The sequence below is a fragment of the Psammomys obesus genome, unplaced genomic scaffold (genome assembly GCF_907164565.1).
Source record: "Psammomys obesus unplaced genomic scaffold, mPsaObe1.curated_primary_1811, whole genome shotgun sequence".
Taxonomy (NCBI): Eukaryota; Metazoa; Chordata; class Mammalia; order Rodentia; family Muridae; genus Psammomys; species Psammomys obesus.
The window spans coordinates 5,720,928-5,744,918 of record NW_026585895.1 but is presented as its reverse complement, the minus strand read 5'-3'; the positions used below and the strand labels follow the sequence as shown (position 1 = coordinate 5,744,918).

At 41.6% G+C, this 23,991-nt stretch overlaps 1 protein-coding gene across 1 annotated transcript in view; it reads right to left on the bottom strand.

Annotated features, from left to right (window-relative positions):
• Cerkl (ceramide kinase like) overlaps window positions 1-23,991 on the bottom strand; it is a 101,250-nt gene that overhangs the window by 16,232 nt on the left and 61,027 nt on the right. The window contains 3 exon segments of the mRNA XM_055600582.1: window positions 7,109-7,248; window positions 13,470-13,527; window positions 22,272-22,393. Coding sequence (XP_055456557.1) covers window positions 7,109-7,248; window positions 13,470-13,527; window positions 22,272-22,393 — 320 coding nt within the window.

Genomic DNA, 23,991 nt, shown 5'->3' with positions numbered 1-23,991 from the left:
CACACACACACACACACACACACACACACACACACACACACACACACCTGAGGGAGGAGCAGCCTTGCTAGGCCACAGAGGAGGACATTGCAGCCAGTCCTGATGAGACCTGATAAACTAGGGTCAGATGAAGGGGAGGAGGACCTCCCCTATCAGTGGACTTAGAGAGGGGCAGAGAAGAGATGAGGAAGGGTGGGTGGGATTGGGAGGGAGTGAGGGAGGGAGATACAGCTGGGATACAAAGTAAATAACCTGCAAATAATATAAAAAATAAAAAATTATTAAAAAAAAAGAGCCCTTTACACAGGGTGGAGACAGCAGGCAGCTCTGCCCCCTTCAGTGCCTGGCCGGCGGGAAGGGCTGAGCTGTCACAGCAGTGCCATCTTCTGGAGCCTGCTCAAAGGACCTGGTTGAGGCCCCTGGTGGGGGAAAGCAGCTTCTTTTCAGAAATGAACCCATGGTGGACACTTGTTTTATTTTATTATCGGTTGCTTGTGCACAGATAACATACCACAAACGTTCCTTCCTCTTGTGAAAACTATTTAGCGTCTAGGCTCTATGTTTTCGGAAGTCTCCCTGAAGCCCTGAGTTTTTTTGGGAAGTCTTTGGATTCTTCTGCAGTGTCCTTATCTCAGTGTGTGTTTACTAGGTAAGAAGGGCATGTCAGCTCCATTACGAACTTAGGGAACCGTCGCTATGTATGAGCTCTGTCTTTAACCAAAATGTGATTACAACAAACAATGATTACATGCAAAGAACTCAAAAGTCTCTTGACAGAAAAATGGATTTAAAAAAATAAATATTATGACTAGTAATTTCACTGAAGAAGATATACAAATGGCCAGTAGGTTCATAAAATAATGCTAGCCCTCACTAATCATAGAAATAAAATTTAAAACCTTAATAACTGCTACTTTGTAACATGTATACTAAAGTTGGAATGAAACAGAGATGAGGAGCTTGACCCTTGAACAATGACATCATGAAAATTTATATTTCACGTTCTTACCAAAGCCATTCTACAAAGTCCAACACCAGAACATGATAAAGACATAACAATAATAAAAAAAACTACAGACCCATTTCCCTGGAGAACATAGATAAAAACTCAAAAACTCTCCACAGAAACTAGCAAACAGAATTAAACGAACATGTTATGAGGATCACATACTGACAACAAGTTGATTTAATTCCAAAAATATAAGAATTTTCCAACATAGTAAACCAACAATATAGTTGGACACAAAGACAGAAATCATATGATAATAAGATCTACAAACTCAAAATTTCTACAAAAGAATACAGATATAATAAGAGGTAGACATGCACAAGGATTTTTTTTTTCTGAAAAGGATTCTAACAGCACAAGAAATTGCCTAAGCGTTAACAGAGGGAACACATGAACTTAAAGCTTCTGTGCCTCAAGGACAGAGCATCAGCATGAGAAGATACCTAAAATCAGAAACATTCTTCCAACTACTCCACAACAGAAAGGGGATTAATATCAAGAATATATAAAGAACTGCAGAAGTTAAACTCAAATCCCGTATCATTTCACAAATGATGAACTGAATAAATGGTTTTTAAAAGAAAAAATACAGATGTCCAATAGCTACTTGGAAAGGTGTCTATTATCCTTAGACATTAGGGAAATGCAAATGAAGCCATTTTGTATTCTATCTTATCCTACTTAGCATGGCTATGATCAAAACAAACAACAACAAAAACAAACCAACACAACAACAAAAACCAAATGACAACCAAAGCTGCCTAAGATGTAGAGAAAGAGAAACCCTTGTTTACTATTGATAGGAATGTAGACTGGTGCAGCCACTTTGGAAATCAACATGGAAGCTTTTCATCAAAGCTAAAATAGGAGTAGGAGGACTCAAAGTCAAACACCAAAGGGATACTTGCATATCTTAGCACTTAGCTTACTGTAGAACCATTCGCCATAACCAAAACGATCAATCGACCTAAGGAACCACAACAGATAAATGAGTAAAGAAAATGTGGTGAACATATACAATGGAGGTCATCTAGTCACTAGAATCAAGTTATTTAACATGTTTTCTCTTACACACACACACACACACACACACACACACACACATGCACAGCAGGAGAGCAGAGTAAGATGTGTATGAAGAAAGAAACACTTATATATGGAATCTGAAAAACAAAAATAAATAAAGAAACAACTGACCTCACAGGAGCAGGGAGAAGAGGCTCCCGCCCACTGTGTGGGTCAGTGGAGGCAAAATCCAAGGGAGAGTAATTAGTGTGTAACATGCTTGAAAACCACTGAGAGTGGAGAATTATAAGTAGGTAGGGGCACACATGGTAATTAGTCCAGTTTAGCCATTCCACGACATCCACATATTCCAAACATGTTGTATGTGTAACTATGAACAGCTTTTAGTCAGTTTAAAAGTGAGTCAATAAGGAAAAGCTAGTTAAGTCAACTGACAGAAATAAATTAACTTTAAAAGAATATTTCTCAGGTCCCACTCTAGATATAATCAATCAGTGTGTGATTTTTAAGGTTCCCAGGCGAATTTTACAGAGGTGTAGTCTACGAATAAGAAGTGTCAACACCACCTCGTTCCTAGGTTTCACCTCCAACTTGTAGAATGAATTTGTGTATGTGTGTGCGTGTGCGTGTATGCACGTATACCTTGCACCCAGGTACACATTTTAACAAGTGCGCAGTGCAACTTATGGCAGTCTTGGTCTGCAAAGTAGCATAGGGATCTTTCCTCTTGGGGACCTTGGACTAGAGCTCTCGGTGCTCTTTTGAAGCTTTACTGCCTGTGTCCTGGCCGTGTGGCTCATGGTGCATCTAGAATTATCCAGAAGGAAGACAAATCAATCAATTTTTGTTTCTTGCTGCATGAGATTTACAGTAAAGGTTTTGGAGAGGACACACAATTAGAGAGGGGCCTTTCGGATCACTGATTACAGAATCCTACGACATCATTTCCTCCATGTCTGGGGTTAATTAGAAGAGGACTATAAAACAATTCCTCTAGAAAGGCTTTGAGATGTATGACATAACGCTGCTATGCACAACAGCGAAGGACACACATCACAGCCCAGGAAAGTAAAGACTGCCCTCAGTGAGCTTGACGTATGGTGAGTGCTCAAGCAAAACCCTTTTGGAAAGCTAGAGATCAGTTTGCTTAGTGACCTGCCAAGTCTGCAACTGTCCTCCAATTTCACACAACTTAGCTATCATGGGAAGCATGACCAGGTGTCAGAAATTATTCATCATTCGCTCATTAGTGCATACCTTAATCTCTGAATATGAGTTTCTTTAGCACTCTGAAATAAACATGAAAGTTCCTGAGAAAGTACATTTCAAATCATACAATTACAGACAGTACTTTTCCCTCCAGGAAACTGTACACATTTTGAAAAGATGTCCACAATAAAGAACACTATGCTCTTCAGATAATAGCAGAAGGTAAACATTTTAATTAGCAGGAAGAGTTATTTTTTCAAACACTACCAATAACTTTGGCCACCATCCCCTCCCCCCACACCTGCTGAAATGTGCTGAAAAAAAGGGCTGGGGTGAGAGGTGAGTTCATGAAAGAGAAAGTAACAGTAATAGGCAGCATCCACAGGCTCCAACAGAAGCAATGAATAAATGAATGAATGAGTGAATGAATGAATGAATGAATACATGAAAAAAATTGTCCTTGGAAGTGCAAGCACTTCTGCAGAACAATTAACTTAATTAACCAGACATGATGAATATTCATAAGGCTGTTAATGTCTCCCACATCCAGGCAGATAAATGTGATGTAATGACTTCCTAGCCAAGCATATCTAAAATTCTCAGGGAAGCAGCACCTTCAGCTCAGTTCTTTGCCTTAAATATCATAGAAATTAACAGCCCCTCGGCAGTATTTTATTCTCTTCAAATTAATTGGAAAGCATGAAATTTATTTATGCAAACTCCGTAGGAATATATGGTCCCGAGCCTTCAGTGTGTGGATTAAGTCTTGTTTTACAACAACCGGATTGCTGTTTTATTTTTATGTCCTCTCAGGCTTTTCTTGCTAGCCCCCCCCCATTCCCTTCTAATCAGCTTCTGTTTGTGTAGTTCCTTAGCACCAGTTACCATAGCAACAAACACCATTCCTAATGGCCAGCAGTTCAAATACAGGCTTTCCCACATCTGATACATTTGAGTCTGATGATAATTCGGCAGCTTAGTCTGTTGGCTTAGTGGAGTCATTTACTAAACACGGTCCCTCTGGTGTCTCTCTCCAGGAGGCAAATGGCTTCAAAGGCAGATTGTCTCCTCATGGACAGCTTGGAAACTTCCTGCCTAGCTCTTGTTCCCCTTCTTCATCAGAAGCCCTGACTAGGCATAGCATCCTTATATTAAACAACCCACACATGACTGTCCTTTACAATTAGAGAGAATTAGCAAGCTGCAACTCCTATCCAACTGCCAGAGTTTGGCAGCCTGATGCATCTTCAAAACAAAAAGATGACAGTGCCATTCCTGGAAATAGCTACTGAATTATAGGATATTCTCGAATAAGAAATACGCTTTGAAACTAAGGGAGGGGGCACACTCAATGCCTCAACATTATGCCTCTGTGAAATTGGTTACATATTACAGACAAGAACATGATGACCAATTTTTATAACCCGCTCCCCTCCATATCTGATGCACACTTCTGAGAAGCTGCCCTTTCCATCTCTGAGCTGTGGTGGTTAGCGAATGACCTCAGAGATCTAAGCGCTAATGAGACAAACAGCAGCCTGGGCACATTCACTGCCAGGAAGCTTCCCCTAGCCACAGGCAGGACTACTAAAATGACATGGAAGGGTCAAAAAATAAAATGACATGAAGCAATCATACAAAATGCATCTTCCCCACCCCGCTCTTTTTATCAAGGCTATTTTATTATCATCTTCAAGACCATTATTGTTTTTTATAAGTACCTTAAATTGTCAAGACGTATTCTAATCTCCCCCTTTAAATTATTGGTTTTGTGAAAGACCAATTCAAAAACCAAAAAAATTATTGGTTTTATAATTTACAAAGGTATTTGGATCTATTTCTTTTTTCTCTTTAATATTTCTGCAAGTACCTACTGAATAACATATACACTTGCAAAATCACAGATATGCCTTATAATAATAAAAGCCTAAAACTAATCTCCTAGGGATCCATTCACATGTTAAACACGTAAGTACAACTGTCCTTGGGATAGCAAAATTCCAGCATAGATATGGTTATAAACAGAACACTGGATTTTCTTTAAGCTACACACTTTTTGTTCATAAGAAAAAAATTCCTTTTGCTGTCTTAACAATTTTTGTATATTTTTGTGTTGGTTAGTTTTATGTCAACTTGACAGAAGCCAGAGTCATTTGGGGAGAAAGCATGTTCCTTGAAATAGTGCCCCACCATACTAGCTTGTAGGCATTCTATTGACTGGTGATTGACGTGAGAGCCCAACTCACCATGTATCACGTCACTACTGGGCAGGTGGCCTGGATACCATAACCAAGCAGGCTGAACAACCGTGGAGAGCAAGCGAGTGACTGGCACTCTTCTGTGGCCTCGGCTGTATTTCTTGCGTCCGGGTCCCTTCCTCAAGTTCCTGCCCTGACTTCCATTCACACTATACTACAAGCTCTGAGATGAAAGCCCTTTCCATCGTCAGGCTGCTTTTGGTCATGGTGTTTCATCACAGCAACAAAAACTCTAACTGAAAGTAGCCAGTTTCCTCTACTATTGCTCAGTGGTGTGAGGGAACTATGTACAAAATCAAGGATTCTTTTCTGAACCAGTCCTGCTTCGTTTTCCTGGCTCTGACCTCTTTCTCCCAACATTTTCGCAAGTAAAAGTTACTGCATCAAAAGGAACTCTCCTGAACTAGGAGCCATCAAATGCTTCCCCTAATCTGAAACATCCCATCATTCTTTACTGTTTCTCAGATTCCACTCAGACTGCCTTCTGTGGCATGTATTGAGTGTTCATCACCTGCTATGACACATCATCCCCCATGACTGGCTCTCTTCCTATTCCTCAGCTGCTCCTAGGGTGTACCTTAGTATCATTTCCATGCCATGGTGAAGTCTACATTTCAGGCGTTACTTACTCAATATATGTTCTGTGCGCACACAACTCAAAAAACAGTAGCATACTCCTTATGCTAAGGGCTTGGGAATACGACTGGGCTAAGAGGTGAAGAGCATAAGGGCTTGAACTGTCTAGGACCTGGGTTCTCGCTCCAGGCAGAAGGAATCACCTAGTGTTCTCTAGGTTATCTATTGAAGTTACAATTACCCGAGTCCCACATTTCACCTCACAGGACATGGTAAACATCATACTTACTCAGAGCAGCCCTGTTTTGAAACTTCCCTTCTGGTACTAGGCAGTCATTAGAATTTTTCATAGTGAAATAAAAATTCTACTGATAATTGCTTAATTGCCTACATACACTTTTTAAAATCAGACTTCATAGCATAATAACCTTGTCATTTAGGGGATATTACACATTCTTCTAATGTAGATTAGGAAAACTGAGTCTCCCAAAGGTTAAATGACTTGTCCCAAGTTTCACATTTGCTTGTAGAAGTGCTGGGAGGGGAGTGAGGCTATTTCAGAACCAAAGTTGGTGCATTTGACTTCAGGCTGTGCTGTGTATTTTAGGAGACAGGAAATAAAACTGTGCGCAGGCTTGTTTTTGTCAACATGATTCAAACCAGAATTGTGTTGGAAGAAGGAACCTGGTCTGAGACAATTCCTCCACATCACATTGGCCTGTAGGCAAGTCTGTGTTTGTCGCCTTAATAACTACTCGTTCATCCTATCGGGGGTGGTGCAGATCTGTACCCCTGGGCAGATGGTCCCAGGGTACAGAGAGCTGAGGAAGCCGTGAAGAACAGGCTAGTGAGCAGTGCTCTTCTGTTGGCCTGCTTCAATTCTTGCCTCAGCTTCCCTCTGTGATGGAAAGCTGTAAGATGAGATACGCCCTTTTCTCCCCAGCTTCTTTTTGGTCATGGTGGTTTGACACAGCAATGGAAAGCAAACTAGGACAAGGAACAGTTTGACAAATATGAGGCTACTCCTTGCCTGCTGGCATTAAGCCAAGAGGAAACTGCTCCCATGGGAGTCAGGGAGCAATCCATCTCCACCCAGCATTCTTCTGAGCTCTAAGGAGCAAAGTGTGGGCGGGTTCACTGGCAGATCCAACTCCAGCAACACAGACAACACTAGAGACCAGGAAGACAACTCATGAAACCTCGGAGCTAAAAACCTCTCCTAACCTTACTTACATAGTGTATGTGGCTAGACAGTAGCTATTATCACTCAAAATACCTTGGCAATAAAGACATGGACTACACAGGGCCATGTACTTCATAAAGTCAGAGTCCCCCACGGTTCTCCATAGACCACACAGTCTAACTGTGTTGTTAGTCTAACGAGGTGTTGAACAGTGAACATTGTAACTCATGTCTAACCAGCATTTGCTTGCTAACTTCCAAAAGCATGCCACTCCCAGTTTTTGATCATTATCTGTTTGGTTTCAGAGTTTCCCATGAGCTTTCCCAATGTTTTATGGACTTTGTTAAAATCTTTTTTTTTTTTGATATTTATTTGCTGTTTATTGGATACTAGTTATTACATGTAAATGAACAAAAAAAATGGCTACCTAGGGGGTAGCAATAGCCCAGGAAAATTTGGAGTTTGGCTGTGGACCTGCAACAGTCCAGTCTCAGGCAGTTCACTCAATTTGCCTTGCAAAATCTCAGCTGGAAGGTGAAGGATTGGTTTGTTTGTTTGCTTATTGTTTGGGACTTTCATTCAAAGTTTTTTTTATTATTATTATTATTTAACTTTTTTTATTTTTTTATTAATTACACTTTATTCATTTTGTATCCCCCCATAAGTCCCTCCCTCTTCCCCTCCCGATCCTACCCTCCCTCCCCTTTCTGCATGCATGCCCCTCCCCAAGTCCACTGATAGGGGAGGTTCTCCTCTCCTTTCTGATCTTAGTCTATCAGTTCTCGTCAAAAGTGGCTGCATTGTCCTCTTCTGTGGCCTGGTAGGGCTGCTCCCCCCTCAGGGGGAGGTGATCAAAGAGCAGGCCAATCAGATTTTGTCAGAGGCAGTCCCTCTTCCCATTACTAGGTAACCCACTTGGACACTGACCTGCCATGGGCTACATCTGTGCAGGGGTTCTAGGTTATCTCCACGAATAGTCCTTGATTGGAGTATGAGTCTCTGGGAAGTTCCCTGTGTTCAAATTTTCTTGTTCTGTTGCTCTCCTTGTGTTGTTCCTGTCCTCTCGAGCTCTTACTATTTCCCACTTCTTACCTAAAATTCCATTCACTCTGCCCGTCAGTTGGCCATCGGGCTCAGCATCTGCTTTGATAGTCTGCAGGACAGAGGCTATGACTACATACATGCTAATGTCTGTGTGTGATCCACATAAACTTCCCACCACCACCAAAAAATACAATTTAGCTGAAAAGAGCCCGACTCTTCCGTAAGATGGTGACACATGACAACAAGTGACAGCATCGCCACTGTTAGATAGCATCTCTGTGAGTATTCTGCCAGACAAATCATGTGCACAGCCTGTGAAATGTTGTTATAATGCATGTATTAGCTTATTAAAGTGATAGCTGCAGAGAATAGATACCGACAGCCTCAATTTACAGATCAGGACGCTAAGGCTGTAGAGAGATTGAGTAGCTTTCCATGGTCACCCACTGGTGAATATCTACACTATCATTCAATAGAGCATCCTCTGATGTACGTATGAAACCCAAAGACTGTAGCCTCACGGGGTTTTTATTACGTTGAAAGTCAGTTTGAACCAGCAGAGTCAATGTGAAATTGAACGACTTAGAAAGGAACGGACTGATTCACATCGACAGCTGCCGGATCGCTGTCAATCTTCATCCACTTGAGTGGCTTTGGGGTCACCATGGAAACGGGCCTGGGGGAAGTCTATGTGTTCATTTCTAGAATGGTTTCACTAAGGAGGGAGACTGTGGACAGCTCCGGCCTACAGGCTGCATCCCAGAAACCACGTGACCTGCAGCCTCGCGCCCTGCTGCCGTGCCTTCCCACCGTGAAGACTGTGCCACCTTCAGACTGGGCGCCAGACCAAACCCTGCCTTCCTTGAGATGCCTTTTTTTAACTAAGGTATGTTTGTCACATAAGATAAGTTTGCATCCTGGTATGTTACATAAGCCCAAAGAATGTATTTAATATAAAAAAGTCATGAAATGGGAGACTATAAGAAAATAAAACAATCTGTCCTTTTGTAATAAGTTACATTTTACTAAAGAGTTACACAAATGACCCCTTTGCATCTGTTCTCAGAGTGAGTGGACTTTGCCACTGGCCTTGGTAGAATGAGTCTTTCTAGAAAAGTGGAATGAGGGTATATGCTTATTTCCTTTTCCAAAGGAATAATAACAGAGTTTTAAAGGGTCTGTTTGCTTATCATCGATCACAACCAATGTTATCTCTAAAATGCTGAATGTCAGATTGCTTTTTGACTTAAAACAATAACAACAACAACAACAACAACAAAATAAAACCTTATTAACTATTCAAAGTACCATGGTCAATCTGAGAAAAATGTCAACATCAGCCAAGTACTATCTACATTATAATTTGTATATCTAATAATATTATGAACAAAAGAAAAAAAAAGGCTGTGCAATCTAGGCAATTGAAATAAAAATACAGAGGAAAAGCACAGATTAGTATCCCAACAATGACACTCACAGTTGTCGCTGGTTTAACAGCGACCACCTTATACAACTGCCACTATGCTGAGTCTGCACAGCTGGCTTCCTCCCTTCCTTGCCCTTAAGTAACTAGTTCACCAGGCCATGCAAATAGGGGCAATATGGAACCTGAACCGCCCCCAAACTGTAGCCACGGATGCTACAGTGTTTGCTAGAACACACTGGAGCAGGACACCAGCTGTCGTGAGTGTTGATCTGCTGTTTCTCTTGGCTTTCGAAATATGTCACAATGTGTCTTCCTAGAAGCATATGGAACTCATTTTTAAAAACTCTGAGATCTTAGGAAATACTATTTCTTAAACATCATCTACAAAACTGTTTTTGCTTTGCTGACTAAGCTACATTGAAGCTTTTTGGATTGCAGCTTCTCAGATTCCTGTCTGGAAGCCATGAATAACTTACTAACTCCTTCCAATCAGTAGCTCCACCACAGTCAGACACCCCCACAGACAAACCCCTGAGGGAATGAGATCCTACTCCTCAGCAAACTGAAATGCCATGCTGGGTTACATCCCACCTTTAAATATTTTGTATAAACCTTTTTCAAAAGTATTCCTCTGGCCATTCTTTGAACATTTTCAGTGCGGGACATTTTGCATCTGAACGATTTTTGTTAGAGACTTGGTCTCCAATGTGTTTACTGAAAGTCTGTTTCCATTGTTCTCACAAGAGCCCACGTATTTCTGAGTAAGGGGAATTACAATTACCTTTTAATTAAACTGATTACTCCAACCACACCAGCTCCTATTAGGAAAGCTGGACCCACCAAAATAAATTAACTATTTAAATATTTGGAACATAGATGATTTCTAGAAATTATTTAAAATTTAAAATTATTATATAGCCAAAGTAAATCAATATTCCATAAAATTAGAATATATTGAGGAACTTGCTTAGTTCATACAACAGCACAATTTGGTTTTTAAAAAAAATGTGTAATACCAAAAAGCTCTATGTATCTTTTAATATCACAGTGCAAAAAACTATACATGGGAAATAAATTAAAAATTAATATGCTCAGGTAAAGAAAAAACTTCTTACTCTGAATTTGAACAAACTCTCTTCCTGCTGTAAAGGCTTTCTAAATCCTCTATGATGCTATAATTACTAAGAGAAGATATGACCGATACACACTGAGTAAGTTATGGTTTCAGATCTGCATTGGTCACCATCATATACAAAACCAAGGTCCAGAGCAGGACTTAAGGCAACAGCATGATCTTCTTCTTCCTGTGGCTTGGGACTGTGCCATACTAAGCTCTTTATCATTTGACACAACTTTCCCAACCATATATTTTAAAATGTACACTTCCAAGATAGTTTCTTCAAATGTGCCCCGTTACCCTTCTGTCCACTGCTAGGCGTGAAAGTATGAAGCAATCACCCACCTATCCTCTTGATCCTGAATGCTTATATAGAACCTTCATCTAGATTTACCTCTCTTTTAAATCCCCTTTTGTTCAATAATGTTTTACCCTCTAAACCTAAATCTTATGCCTCACTAGGCACTGTTTTCTGTTTTTTTGTAACTACAATTCAGTGCTTTCTTAGGTGGCAATAATCCCTTCATCCTTCATGCATCCTAACATTTCTTTAGGAGCATTAAAGCTTTTTTTTTTTTTTTTAACTTTGGGGAAAATGAAGATCAACTGCCTTTCTTGACTTTCGTAGTGGATAGAGTAGGCTTTTGAAAAATCTAAGCCTACAGCTTTCACTGGTTCACTGGCTTTTTTCTTGCCTCCTCCCTGTCACTGTACAGCAAAACATCTTTCACACACCACCTTTTTAAGCTCTTGGATAGCAAGTGTTGCGCAAACATCCTCCCCAAAGTAATGTTTTCATCATATACGGTAATCCACTAGATATGCAAATCAATTCTGTATCTCATTTGCCTTATTCCTAGTGATCACATGCCAGTGAGCGATTTCAGCACGCCCAGTGATGCATTACAACCCAGTTTCCAGTGTCCACTGTGAATGTCCATGACACCTGTTTTGGCCCACTGACACTGCCCACACTCACCTACAGGGACCTCAGTCACCTGCTATCTGCCACCCTGTATGGTGTGGCCTCGTTGCTGTGATTTCCAGCTTAATGTCAACCCGCACCAACTGGCCCTGAGCGTGGGGCCCTTCCCACACCTGCTTTTCTTCCCCATCACAGCCTGGATACTCAGCAGTACAGTGCTCCTGACAGTGCCCGAGCTCACACAATGAACTTTTGGTGCCAGGACATGATGACCACCTGTGACCCATGCCGCAGAGGCCATGAGACTGGGACCATCGTCCAGGGCCAGGTGAATGAGCAGATGCTGGCTATCCAGAAGAACAGCACCTGCTTCATGGAGTGGATTGGCAACAACATCAAGGTGGCCGTGGCTGACTTCCTGTCACGGGGTCTGGAGGTGGCCTCCACCTTCCTTGGCACCAATACCACATTCCCAGATGTGCTATTCAAGAGCATGTTGGGGCAGCCCTGGCCACGTTCCACCACAAGGCCTTCCTGCGCCAGTTTGCAGGCACAGGCATGGGTGAGGAGTTAGCCGAGGCTGAGGGTGACATGAACCACATGCAAGCCGGTGTGGTGACACAGCCTTTAATCTCAGGACTCAGGGAGGTGAAGGCAGGCGGATCTCTGTGAGTTCGAGGCCAGCCTGGTCTAAAAAGCAAGTCCAGGACAGCCAAGGCTACACAGAGAAACCCTGTCTCAGAAAACCAAACCAAACAAACGTCCTATACTGCACACACACACTCTTTCCTTTAGCCCTGATGGTACAGGAATAGTGCCCTAATGGTCCAAGCCTGTCACAGGTCCCTCTCCAGCCAAACACACCACACCTTTCCCCAGTTTATGTGGGACACTGCTTTCCCAGAACAGAGAATTGGCAAGACAGTTCTTCAAGAACAGGAAGATCTTGAACTGAACACTTGAATGCAAAGTAGAGGCCAGTTCAGGGCTCAAGAAAGCGACCACCTCCTGTTAGTCGTCCAGCCATTGGAGAGAGCAGGGCAGTTAGAATAAGAGTTTGTTTTTCATCCTTGGTGATAAAAACTAAAGCTGTATAGCATTGCCTTAATTGAATATGTAATATTGAACTTTGTGACATTCCATTCATAAGAAAATGCTAAACCTGTAAAAAAATAAGCCTTATCTACTTAATCAATAAATTATGAGAGAATTAAAACCAGCATCTTTTATTCATTCAGAAAATAGATTTGTTATTACCAAATATCTACCACAATCAATCACAGCAGAACTCACTACTAGACAGCTATTAAACTGTCAGCAAATTTGCAAGAGAGGACCACAGCATTGCCCCACTGTCTGATGAATACAATAGCTTTTATTAATGTTCTTCTTGAGAGTAACATTGCAGAAGCCAGACACTAAGGCTTGTAAGTGCAAACACATGCATGATAAGTACAGGGCAGTGCACTGTGCTTTCTCAATATTTATAATTAAGTTTCTCTTTTTGATTCTCTGTGCCAGAACCTGAGGGAGGGATGGCCATGATATTAACATTAATTATTAGCACATGGATATGAACAAACAGAGACTAATTTATTATAATGCTTTAAAACTGTCAGTCCCAAATAAGTGACTAAAAGCTAACAAAACTCTTACCAGTATAATTTGTATAAACACGGAGATTAATAACTATAACCTTCCCGTCAAATCCTGGGGTTCACATTCGGCAAGTAGGGCCAGGGCATATTCTGTTACTGTTAAAAAAAAAGGTGCATATTTTAAATCACAAACTATATTTTAATAGCTTAGTTTGGCAAAATGTTATGGTCAGGTCAGAAAACAGCATTTATTCTTGAATATTTGAACCACAGGAAAGAGGACTAAGTGTTCATGGTCTGGTGTGTTGGAGAGCTTTATGTAAAAGAAGACCACATACTCACTCTGCCTGTGTAAGCCACTGAGAGATACCCAACACACAGTGGGTAGGGAGTGCATCTCGGTGCCCGTCTGCCTAGTTTTCCCTAAATAAGACGATCAGAAGCTCGGGAACCAGTGTATTTTGAAAATACAGCCTATTTGCTGGCATTGAATAGTCCACATTAAATCGCTTTGGCAACCTTACATGAATAAATTAGTTGAAAGGTTAGTGTAAGATTTACATACCAGAAGAACACGACTCTAGAGATGCTAGACTCAAGACAGAAAAACAATAATAGAATAAAATAAAATAAAAGAGGAGGAGCTACATGTGAAAATACAAAGTAACGCCATCCCAACGATAGAATCCTTGAACCCAGAGGGCGGCTGGCATTCAGGACCGGATCCCAGGTCCACAGAAGAAATGAGTCTGTCATAGCACATCTCTGTTGCCACCATCACCAATATCACATGCAGCACTGAAATGCCAGGGAAGGCAGGACGAGCGGGCACACTGCAGATGGCACCGCACAGCATGGATGCATTTATCATTTTCTGGGGCATCTCTGCCAGAAGAGGCGACCCAGCTGTATCACCCATCAAAGATTTCTGCCGACTGACGTGACACTGCAGATGGATTTTTTGTGTGTAAGAATGTGCATTATTATATGCAAGATTGCATTAATCTTTCATGCCTGTCTGTTCCTGGTGCCAGCATGGCTCACACTTTTCCTATGATGTTTTGGGGTATTGTTAAAAATTATTGGTCTACCTGTCTGAGAGGATAATTCTGTGTCCGGTACTGTTATATTGTAGTTTTCCTTAAGCTTACTCAGACAAAACAAAATTTGTAAGTCCCAAACAGAGGAAAAGTATAAGAAAATTCAAAGAATCAATATTAATAAAGTTGCAAGGTTACATTATCATGGAAGAAGTATGCTAATAATTCATTTATGACTATATACATAGTAACAGACTTTCAATGCAATGTAATAAGAACCAGTACACACACGTTAAATATCATTAGGGTTGTTTTAAAGAAACAGGTAAGCTATGAAGGAAGATTTTACATCTGAGTTTTATGCCAAAGCTTACTTTTGAAAAAAATAAATAAATACTTTACAAACTTCACTTTCAAGTCATATTTTACTAAATGATTTTTATTTAAGAGTTAGAATAGTCTAGTTTTCATGATTTCCTCATTTTTTATTGCTGAGTAGTATTCCATTGTGTAAAAATAACACAAAGGGAAGAACAGTCTTGCTAGGCCACAGAGGAGGACTTTGCAGCCAGTCCTGAAGATACCTGATAAAACAGGGTCAGATGAAAGGGGAGGAGGTCCTCCCCAATCCCTGGACTTGGAAAGGGGCAGGGAGGCGATGAGGAAGGGAGGGTGGGATTGGGAGGGAATAAGGGAGCGGGATACAGCTGGGATATAGAGTTAATAAAATGTAACTAATATTAAAATTTTTTTAAAATGGAAAAAATAGTCTAGTTTTCTTTAGCATCTCAAATGGAATTTGATTACACCCTAATGTAACATGTCCGAGCACAGCAATCTTTTTTAATTATTATTTTTATCTTTTATTTTATGTACTTTGGTGTTTTACACATGTGTGTGAGGGTGTCAGATCCCCTGGAACTGGAGTTACAGACAGCTGTGAGCTGCCATGTGAGTGCTGTGAACCCAGGTCCTCAGAAAAGCAGCCAGTGCTCTTTACCGCTAAGCAGTCTTAATGGATATTGGATAAGTTAAAAAATAATTCCCTTTTTTGGGGGCTGGACCAAAAAAAAAAAAAAAGTAAAGAAAAAAATGAAAGAAAGCTGACTAAGAAAGCTATCTACAGGTATAAAAAGTTTTAACAGGAGAGATAAAATAAATGGCCTCAGAAGATACATAACATATTCTGGTGAAAAAAGAATATATGATATCAAATAGTAAAAAATGATTATAAAGGAAAAGAATGCAAAAAGGTGGAAAGGATAAACTGTGGTTTTTATAACTCTGTGAAGGAGAAAGAATGACACTAAGTAGCCAGAGCCACGGTCATCCCATCGAAAGTATTCCCGGACAGCAGGTGCTAGACAAATCTTTTTATTTTTATTTTTTGGTAACTGGGATACTGCTTTTCTGTCTACTTTCCTTTTCTTAAGAAATAGCAATCTGGATCCTGAGATAGCACCATTCCTAGTTGTCTGAGAAAGCTCCAGACTGATTTCCAAAGTGGTTATACAAGTTTACATTCCCAACAGCAATGGAGGAGGGTTCCCCTTTCTCCATATCCTCTCCAGCATGTATTGTCACTTGAGTTTTTGATCTTAGCCATTCTAATGGGTGTAAAGTGAAATCTCAGAATTGTTTTGATTTGCATTTCCCTGATGGCTAAGGACATTGACCATTTCTTTAAGTGTTTCTCTGCCACTTGATATTCTTTTATTGAGAATTCCCTGTTTAGATCTGTACCCCATTTTTTCCTTTTTCTTTTTATTAATTATAGTTTATTCAGTTTGTATCCCCCCTGTAGCTCCCTCCCTTCCCCTTCCCCACCCATGTCCCTCCCCCAGTCCACTTGCACCCCTTCCTTCTGGTCCTAGTCTATTAGGTCTCATCAGGAGTGGCTGCATTGTCTTCCTCTGTGTTCTAGTAAGGCTGCTCCCCCCTCAGGAGGAGGTGATCAAAGAGCAGGCCAATCAGTATCTCATTTTTAATTGGATTACTTGATTTGTTGCTGTTTAAATTCATGAGTTCTTTACATATTGTGGATATCAGCCCCTCTGTCAGATATAGAGTTGGTAAAGATCCTTTCCCAGTCTGTAGGCTGTCATTTTGTTCTGAGGACAGTGTCCTTTGCTTTATAGAAGCTTTTCAGTTTCATGAGGTCCCATTTATTGATTGTTTCTGTTAGAGCCTGTGCTGTTGGTGTTCTGTTCAGGAAGTTGTCTCCTGTGCCAATGAGTTCAAGGCTCTTCCCCACTTTTTCTTCTATACCACTCCTAGGCATATATCCAAAATATGTTCAAGTACACAACAAGGACATTTGCTTAACCATGTTCATAGCAGTTTTATTCATAAGAGCCAGAATCTGGAAACAACCCAGATGTCCCTCAATTGAGGAATGGATACAGAAATTGTGGTAAATTTACACAATGGAATACTACTCAGCAATTAAAAACAAGAAAATCATGTGATTTGCAGACAAATGGTGAGAACTAAAAAAGATCATCCTGAGTGAAGTATCCCAGAAGCAGAAAGACACACATGGTATATACTCACTTATAAGTAGACATTAGACATTTAATATAGGATAAACATACTAAAATCTGTACACCTAAAGAAGCTAAGCAAAAAGGAGGACCCTGGGTAAGATGCTCAATCCTCATTCAGAAAGGCAAATGAGACAGACATCACATCAGAAGAAGGAGAAAACAGGGAACAGGACAGAAGCCTACCACAGAGGGCCTCTGAAAGACTCTTCCCAGCAGGGAATCAAAACTATGCTGAGACTCATTGCCAAACTTTGGGTAGAGAGGAGGGAATCTTATGAAAGAAGGGGGAGATGAAAGACCTGGAGGGGATAGGAGCTCCACAAAGAGAATAACAGAACCAAAAAGTCTGGGCACAGGGGTCTTTTCTGAGACTGATATTCCAACCAAGGACCATGCATGGAGATAACCTAGAATCCCTGCACAGATGTAGCCCATGGCAGCTCAGTCTCCAAGTGGGTTCCCTAGTAAAGGTGCCCTAATAAGGGGAGCAGGGGCTGTCTCTGACATGAACTCAGTGGCTGGCTTTTTGAGCACCTCCCCCTGAGGGGGTAGCAGCCTTACCAGGCCACAGAAAAAGACAAGGCAGACAGTCCTGATGAGACCTGATAGGATGGAAGGGGGGGAGGACCTCCCCTATCAGTGGACTAGGAGAGGGATATATGAGGAGAAGAGGGAGGGAGAGAAGAAGAGGGAGGGAGAGAAGATGAGAGGGGCTACAGCTGGGATACAAAGTGTATAAATTGTAATAAATTAAAAAAAAGAAAAAAAATCACAAAAAACCAACACCAACCAACCAAACAAAAGAAATAGCAATCTGTAATTTACTGTTTGAGTTCATAATTGACTGTTCTCTACTGCTCTTCTACTCAGGGAGCTACGTCTAGGGCAGTAATGTCTTGAGGCTAATATCAAATATCCACAATGAGTTTGAAATAAAGTCAGATGCAATCTGATTTAGCAAAGGCACAGGTCTTGGCCTGGTGCTCAGATTTTACTCTGAGACAGGATTCTGACATATCATTACTTCCTCTTCTTCAAGCATCCAGTAAAGCTCAACCAGACCAACATGGCCAGCTGCTAACACATTTTTTTATCTGGTGTCCCTACCCCATACACATACCTTGTGACTAAATTTCTTCAGACAGCCTAGTTTTCCACTGAGTAAAATAACGAAAGAGAAAGCTACTAAAGTAGGGCCCACAGAACAAATGAGAAACAGCCTTAAGCCGTAGGACCAAAAACCAAAGGCATGACCCCAGGAAAAGAAGGCCGAAAACCAAAGGCATGACCCCAGGAAAAGAAGTAACACGAGCCCACAAGTGTTCCACTTTCCGAACAACCCCTACCCCATACCTGCCCCGCTGCAGGGCCCCAGGAGGCAGAATTATCTGGTGATTAGGCATCTCCAGGGGCCCTGAGCTGACAATGATCACGGCTAAATTCAGAGAAGCTTCTTTAAACCGTGATGAGGATAATGACCATGGAAGGCCTACCACCTTCATCAGTGCAAGTGTGGCTGAAGATCAAAGTGTCTGCTGTGAATACACAGAAGGTCACAGAGCTTGGTTACTCAACAGGCCAGAGAGAATGCACTGCTTCTGTATCATTACAATGGACAACATTAACCAACAATTGTAAGAGGGTAACTCTCAGCTCTTGCACCCTAGGCAGTTTGTAACGAGCACAAAACGGTTCAGCCAATAAGATACAAGAATTTATGATGCAGCAAGCTATGTGTGGCCTGGATCAGCTGATACACAAGCAGGGATAGAGGAAGTACCTTCTCTTATGTACACAAAGGCAGTGAGACCACACTCAAGGACGTCAGAGCTGGTCAGTAGCATGGCGCTCTGCCTCTAGGATAAGCTCCTACGCTGAGGCTCCTTGTGCGCACACTCCCTGTACTGCAGCGTGCTACCTACCCGCTCTTCAGCTCCTGTCCATGTGAACCGTGCTACTCTACCAGGAAAACTGGAACTAGCTAATAGCGTGATAGGATTTTCTCTGATTTCTCTACTTCCCTAACTTTACACTTTATTGTTCTATGAATTACCCTATCACCCAATGACCTCTCAAAACTCTAGCACCTTTCATGGTACAAACTCTACTGCCTTCTTTATTTTGAGAGCAAGAGAGAGAGAATATGTTATTCATTCTCATCTTTCACCACTGGGCCAATATATTTTGAGTACGTATTCTTCTAGGCTTTTCCAGAAGCTTTAATGATGCTCTTGATAAAATCCTACATTGATGGAAGCAGTATCATGGTGGCCTACAGTTTTAACTTGAATATTTCAAAACCTACAGATTCATATTCAGAAGAGGTTAGGGTTTCGATACAAACAGACGTCAAACCACTATAAATTTATGAATGTATAAGATCTATGTTTAAAATAAATATGTGGAAAAGTATTATATGTAGGTACAATATTCAAATCATGATGAAAACTAACACAGCATGGCTTCCTAACTAACCAACCATCACCCAGAATTTATGTAACTTCTATTCCACTTGTACTCATCAAAGTAAAGTGGCTGTGTTAAAACAATGAACAAGTAGTAAGTGTGTGTTCTTTTGCACTGTTTTTTATATAATTTCTTCCTGTTTAAAGGTGAATTGAATCCTGTTACATAATTTTATGAAAAGGAAACTCCTAACCTAAGGATCATATTTGTATGACACTTTAAGCAAGATAGGCAGAAAGTCTGAAAAGTTTCCAGCATCCATACATTTGTTAAGTCTTTGACACACAACAAAAACATTTTGATGTAAACGATGCGCTGTTAAACAAAAGAAAACCCTTTCTTGGGCAGAGGATGCAACTGTGTAGCTCTACCTGTAGGAGGCGTGGGAGGCAGCTAATAATTAGCTATTTTGTACAAATAGAAACATAAGTATGCTTTCTGAGATATCTTAACGGTACAATTATGATGTGAAGTGCAAATTTTATGCTGAAATATAATAGATCATATTTAGGAATTTGGAAGATACCCCAGGACATACTTCCCTCGAATATACAACTTTAAGAAGAAAATCTCACATCCCTAATACTTCCCCCTCAGTTCAGGAACCATGCCCTGACATGTGCCCTCCTAGTCTTCCTCCTCTTCCTGCTCCCCCTCTTCTTCCTCCTCATTTTCCTCTTCATTCCCTAATCTTGATTTAGCTCATGAACTCCTGCCTACCAAGCCATATTTTAACACTATTATTTAAAAAAAAAAAATCTAACAACTGTAGATCAAGATGTGATGAGCAAATTGCTGAGTGCAGCATAAGCTTTAGCCATCTCTGGACTCAGGACTGTGTGGGATGCATTGATGGGGCCTCCCTAAGCCACTTTGATCTTCTCCCTTAATGGAATTTACACTCAATTCAGACATCTTTCTTTAGCCTCCAACTGAGGGAATGTACCCTCAGGTCCAGGAGAGGAAACAATTGTCTTATGTTGGACACAGATAATGAAACCAAAAACTGTTTCGGTGCATGTTAGGGTCTGCCTCTCTCACACATACACACTGTCTTCATTCCACTGGGTAAGAATAAGAAAGGGTGCAAGTTAGTGGTCAACTGCTTTATGAAGATGAGAAAAACCAGATTTAACACAAATTCAAAACTATGCAGGGATAGACAAATTATAAAATAAATTCCCAAGATATCATGATATTATGGATCCCTTTACCATCCCCTCCTCTTTCTGCCACCGTACTTAAGTAAACCTGCTACTCCTCTTTCCCCTCCCATTTCTACCTCCTGTGCCTCTTAAGAAGTATCTGGTTGGTGTGGTTTCTTAAGCCTTCTCATCACCATTAGTATCACCTCCAGACAACAATTGTTTATCCATATGCCAAAACTACAATATTCAGGTTTCAGTATCTGTCTGAGTCATCAATAGCCTTGTTTTCTGCACAGAACAGTAATACCGTAAGAGGTTGTTTGCTTGTTTGTCAGGCTTACCTCCAAGCTGGGGCACAGGTTATGCAGTTGCTTCAGGCCCAAACACAAGGGGCTACAGTGCCTAAGTTTCAGCAAGAGATTCGGAAACTTAGGGATGCAGAGCAATGTCCATCCAACTGCTGTGTAGTGTTCACGTGTGGAAAATGGAAGCGTTATTAATTAGCGTGATAGTCATTTTAGATCTCCAATCTTTCCAATCTTTGAAACTATTTAAAAGAAATAGGGATGAATCTGAATTATATGTTTTTCTTGTCAATCCCTTGTAAGTAAGCCAAAACCTATGGCCATAAAAACTATTTTACTATAACTCCATTTTAACTTTTTTTTTCTCATTTTGGTATTCATTTCTTTTAAATATGACAGGGTCTTGCTCTGTAGCTCAGGTTCTCCTTAGCCCCACAGTCTTCCTCCTCATTCTCCCAAGTGCTAGGATTACAGGCTTGGGTTATAGAGGGCTCCTCCTCTGTGCCAGGAGCTCTTCTTTAACCTCCATGTTGGTACACATCATTAGGGTGAGGGAACATCCCACAGAGCTTCTTTAGAGAGGAACGTTCTACCTGAGCCCTTCATGACACTTAACACTATAAGAGCCATGTCTGTCACAGGTGAGCAAAGCCATGTCCTTCCTCCAGAGAGACACCATTATGGGTGGGAGACTCCAAATGTGCTCCCGAGTGGATCACTTAGACTCCATAGACTGCTTGTGTATAGCAAATTCCCTCTGCTATGGTGATGGTACTTGGGAACAAAGCCAGGAAAGTTCTGGCCTTAGGCAATGTGCACATTTCCTAGTAGCCAGGCCTAAGTGGAGTTTTAATAAAGCAGGGAATTCGGTCACCCCATTTAAAATGTCCAAAAAGATACTCCAGATATTCTTTCTATTAATTTTGGAATTAGCCATTTCCCATCTTCCTTAGTAAGAGGGTTAGCACACCCTTGCTTTCCACAGTCCGAGTTCTCCCTTTCTCCAAAATCAACTACAAGTTGCAGCCTGGTGCTTAGTTTTGACCTAACCAGCAGGGGTCAGGTTCAGAACACAAACAACCCAGGGGAGGAGCCTCGGGAAAACGTTCGGCAGAAATGTAAACATAGCAAATGTGTTCTTGAAATTGTCAAAAACAGTAGCTTAACAACATCTCATAACTGTCGCCCTGAAAGAGGCCTAAATCTTGTTATTTCAATACAAGATTGCACAGTAGGAAAGCAAACGTGATGAACCGCAGCTCTGGGGCGGACATAGGTTGGGGGCACAGAGGGAAGCTTTGCTGCTCTGAGCAGCTGCGCGTGCTTAGCTGGGAAGACTGTGTAGGTGCCCTGTGGAGTTTTAGAGGGTGAAATTACATACAGGCAGTAATTCACTCGTCACATCAGTCTTTATGCCTACAAGCTTCAGCAGAGGCTCCACCTTCTTGTAAAAGTCTTGGACAGATTCCTTCCTGCAACCCTGAGGGTTGAGGAGGATCTTGAGAGCCTTCCCCTGCCTGTGAAACCTACAACGAAAACAAGGAAGGTTAGGCTGCTCCTCAGTACAACACTTACTGATCTAAACAGCACCTCCTGTTTGCATCTTAGACTCTTGCTTGGATGTGGCTTTATTTTTCACCATCTGCTTTCTTGAAGGTGAAACGTGATTCTCTCACTCTTCAGATAAGTCATACATCATAAGAAGGGTTTTATTCAGAGAGAAGAGTATAAATAACAGCGACTGGTAAACGTGGAAACAATGCTGACGCATGCTCACCCACTCACAGATAAGGTGCTTCCTTGTGGAGACAGGCTGTGGGCCATGACAAACAGAAAGGTGTGTTTCTTCTACACAGACACGCGCGCGCGCGCGCGCGCGCACACACACACACACACACACACACACACACACACGCACGCATACGCACACGAGCTGGATAACTAATGACCTCAGGCTTGCTGACATCTGACCTACCACATGACTCCAGAGACAGAACTGAGCCAGCAGGGTTGGGTCATTGTTATCAACCAGTGCAGTGCATGTTGGGAGCTAAAAGGAGGGTTTAGGTCAGAGTTCAAATCCCTGAAGGAGGCAAGAGAGAAAGTGCGTTTCTCCTGGGGACTGGGAGACCACCCCCTCTCGGAGACAATTGGTCACTGGGCTGCCTCACATTTGGGGCTGAGATTTGACACTGCAATTTTCTGGGATCGCAAGATGCTTACCACCAAGACCCCAAGTGGAGCAGGTGCAGAGCAAATCGTCTGTAGTTAGGAACCATTTCTTTTACGGTAAGCTGCTCTCACAAGACAGCATTTTAAGGTTACAAAAGCAGTTAACGTCCACTTTTAATAAAAATCGTCATTGAAGATAAACAGAAGGAAATGTCCATTTATATCAAACTCTGTGTTTTATACCACTCTATGCTGAAGTCTTTGGACATTCCCAAGAAAACTTCATGGTCTCTGTTTTGATAAAATGAATAAATAAATAAATAAATAAATAAATAAATAAATAAATAAATAAATGAATAAAAATAAATAAATAAAATAAATAAACCTCATCAGCCTCCTGATTACGCACGCCGAGACCCCATCCACGCTCCTGCCTCATTTTTCCAGCTCTACTTGAGTGAGCACAGAGAATCCTGTAGCATAGGTGCTTACTCAAGCCCATCTGCATCCCTCACCGTTCACCCTCAGGAACACAGAGGCCCTGGCCCCAGCCTGTCCTGGCCGCACTGTCTTCAAAGCTGCTCTGGCCTCTCAGTACTGTGTACACTCCCAGACCCTTTCAGAAACCACAAATCCCATCCCAACCCCGGTCCTCTACTTCCCGCCATTCAACATTCAAGACTTAAGGACCTTTGTTTTCAATCCTGGAAAGATGCAGTTGGTTCTCTAAATGAGGAGTCCAAGGTGCAGGAGAGTCCAGACCCTCACCAGAGGCATGAAACACAGTGGGAGTTTATGGAGGTGTGGGTGTATGGGTGTGTGTGTGTGTGGGGGGGTGTATGGGGGTATGGGTGCATGGGGGTGTGGGTGTATGGGTGTGTGTGTGGGGGTGTATGGGGGTGTGGGTGCATGGGGGTGTGGGTGTATGGGTGTGTGTGTGGGG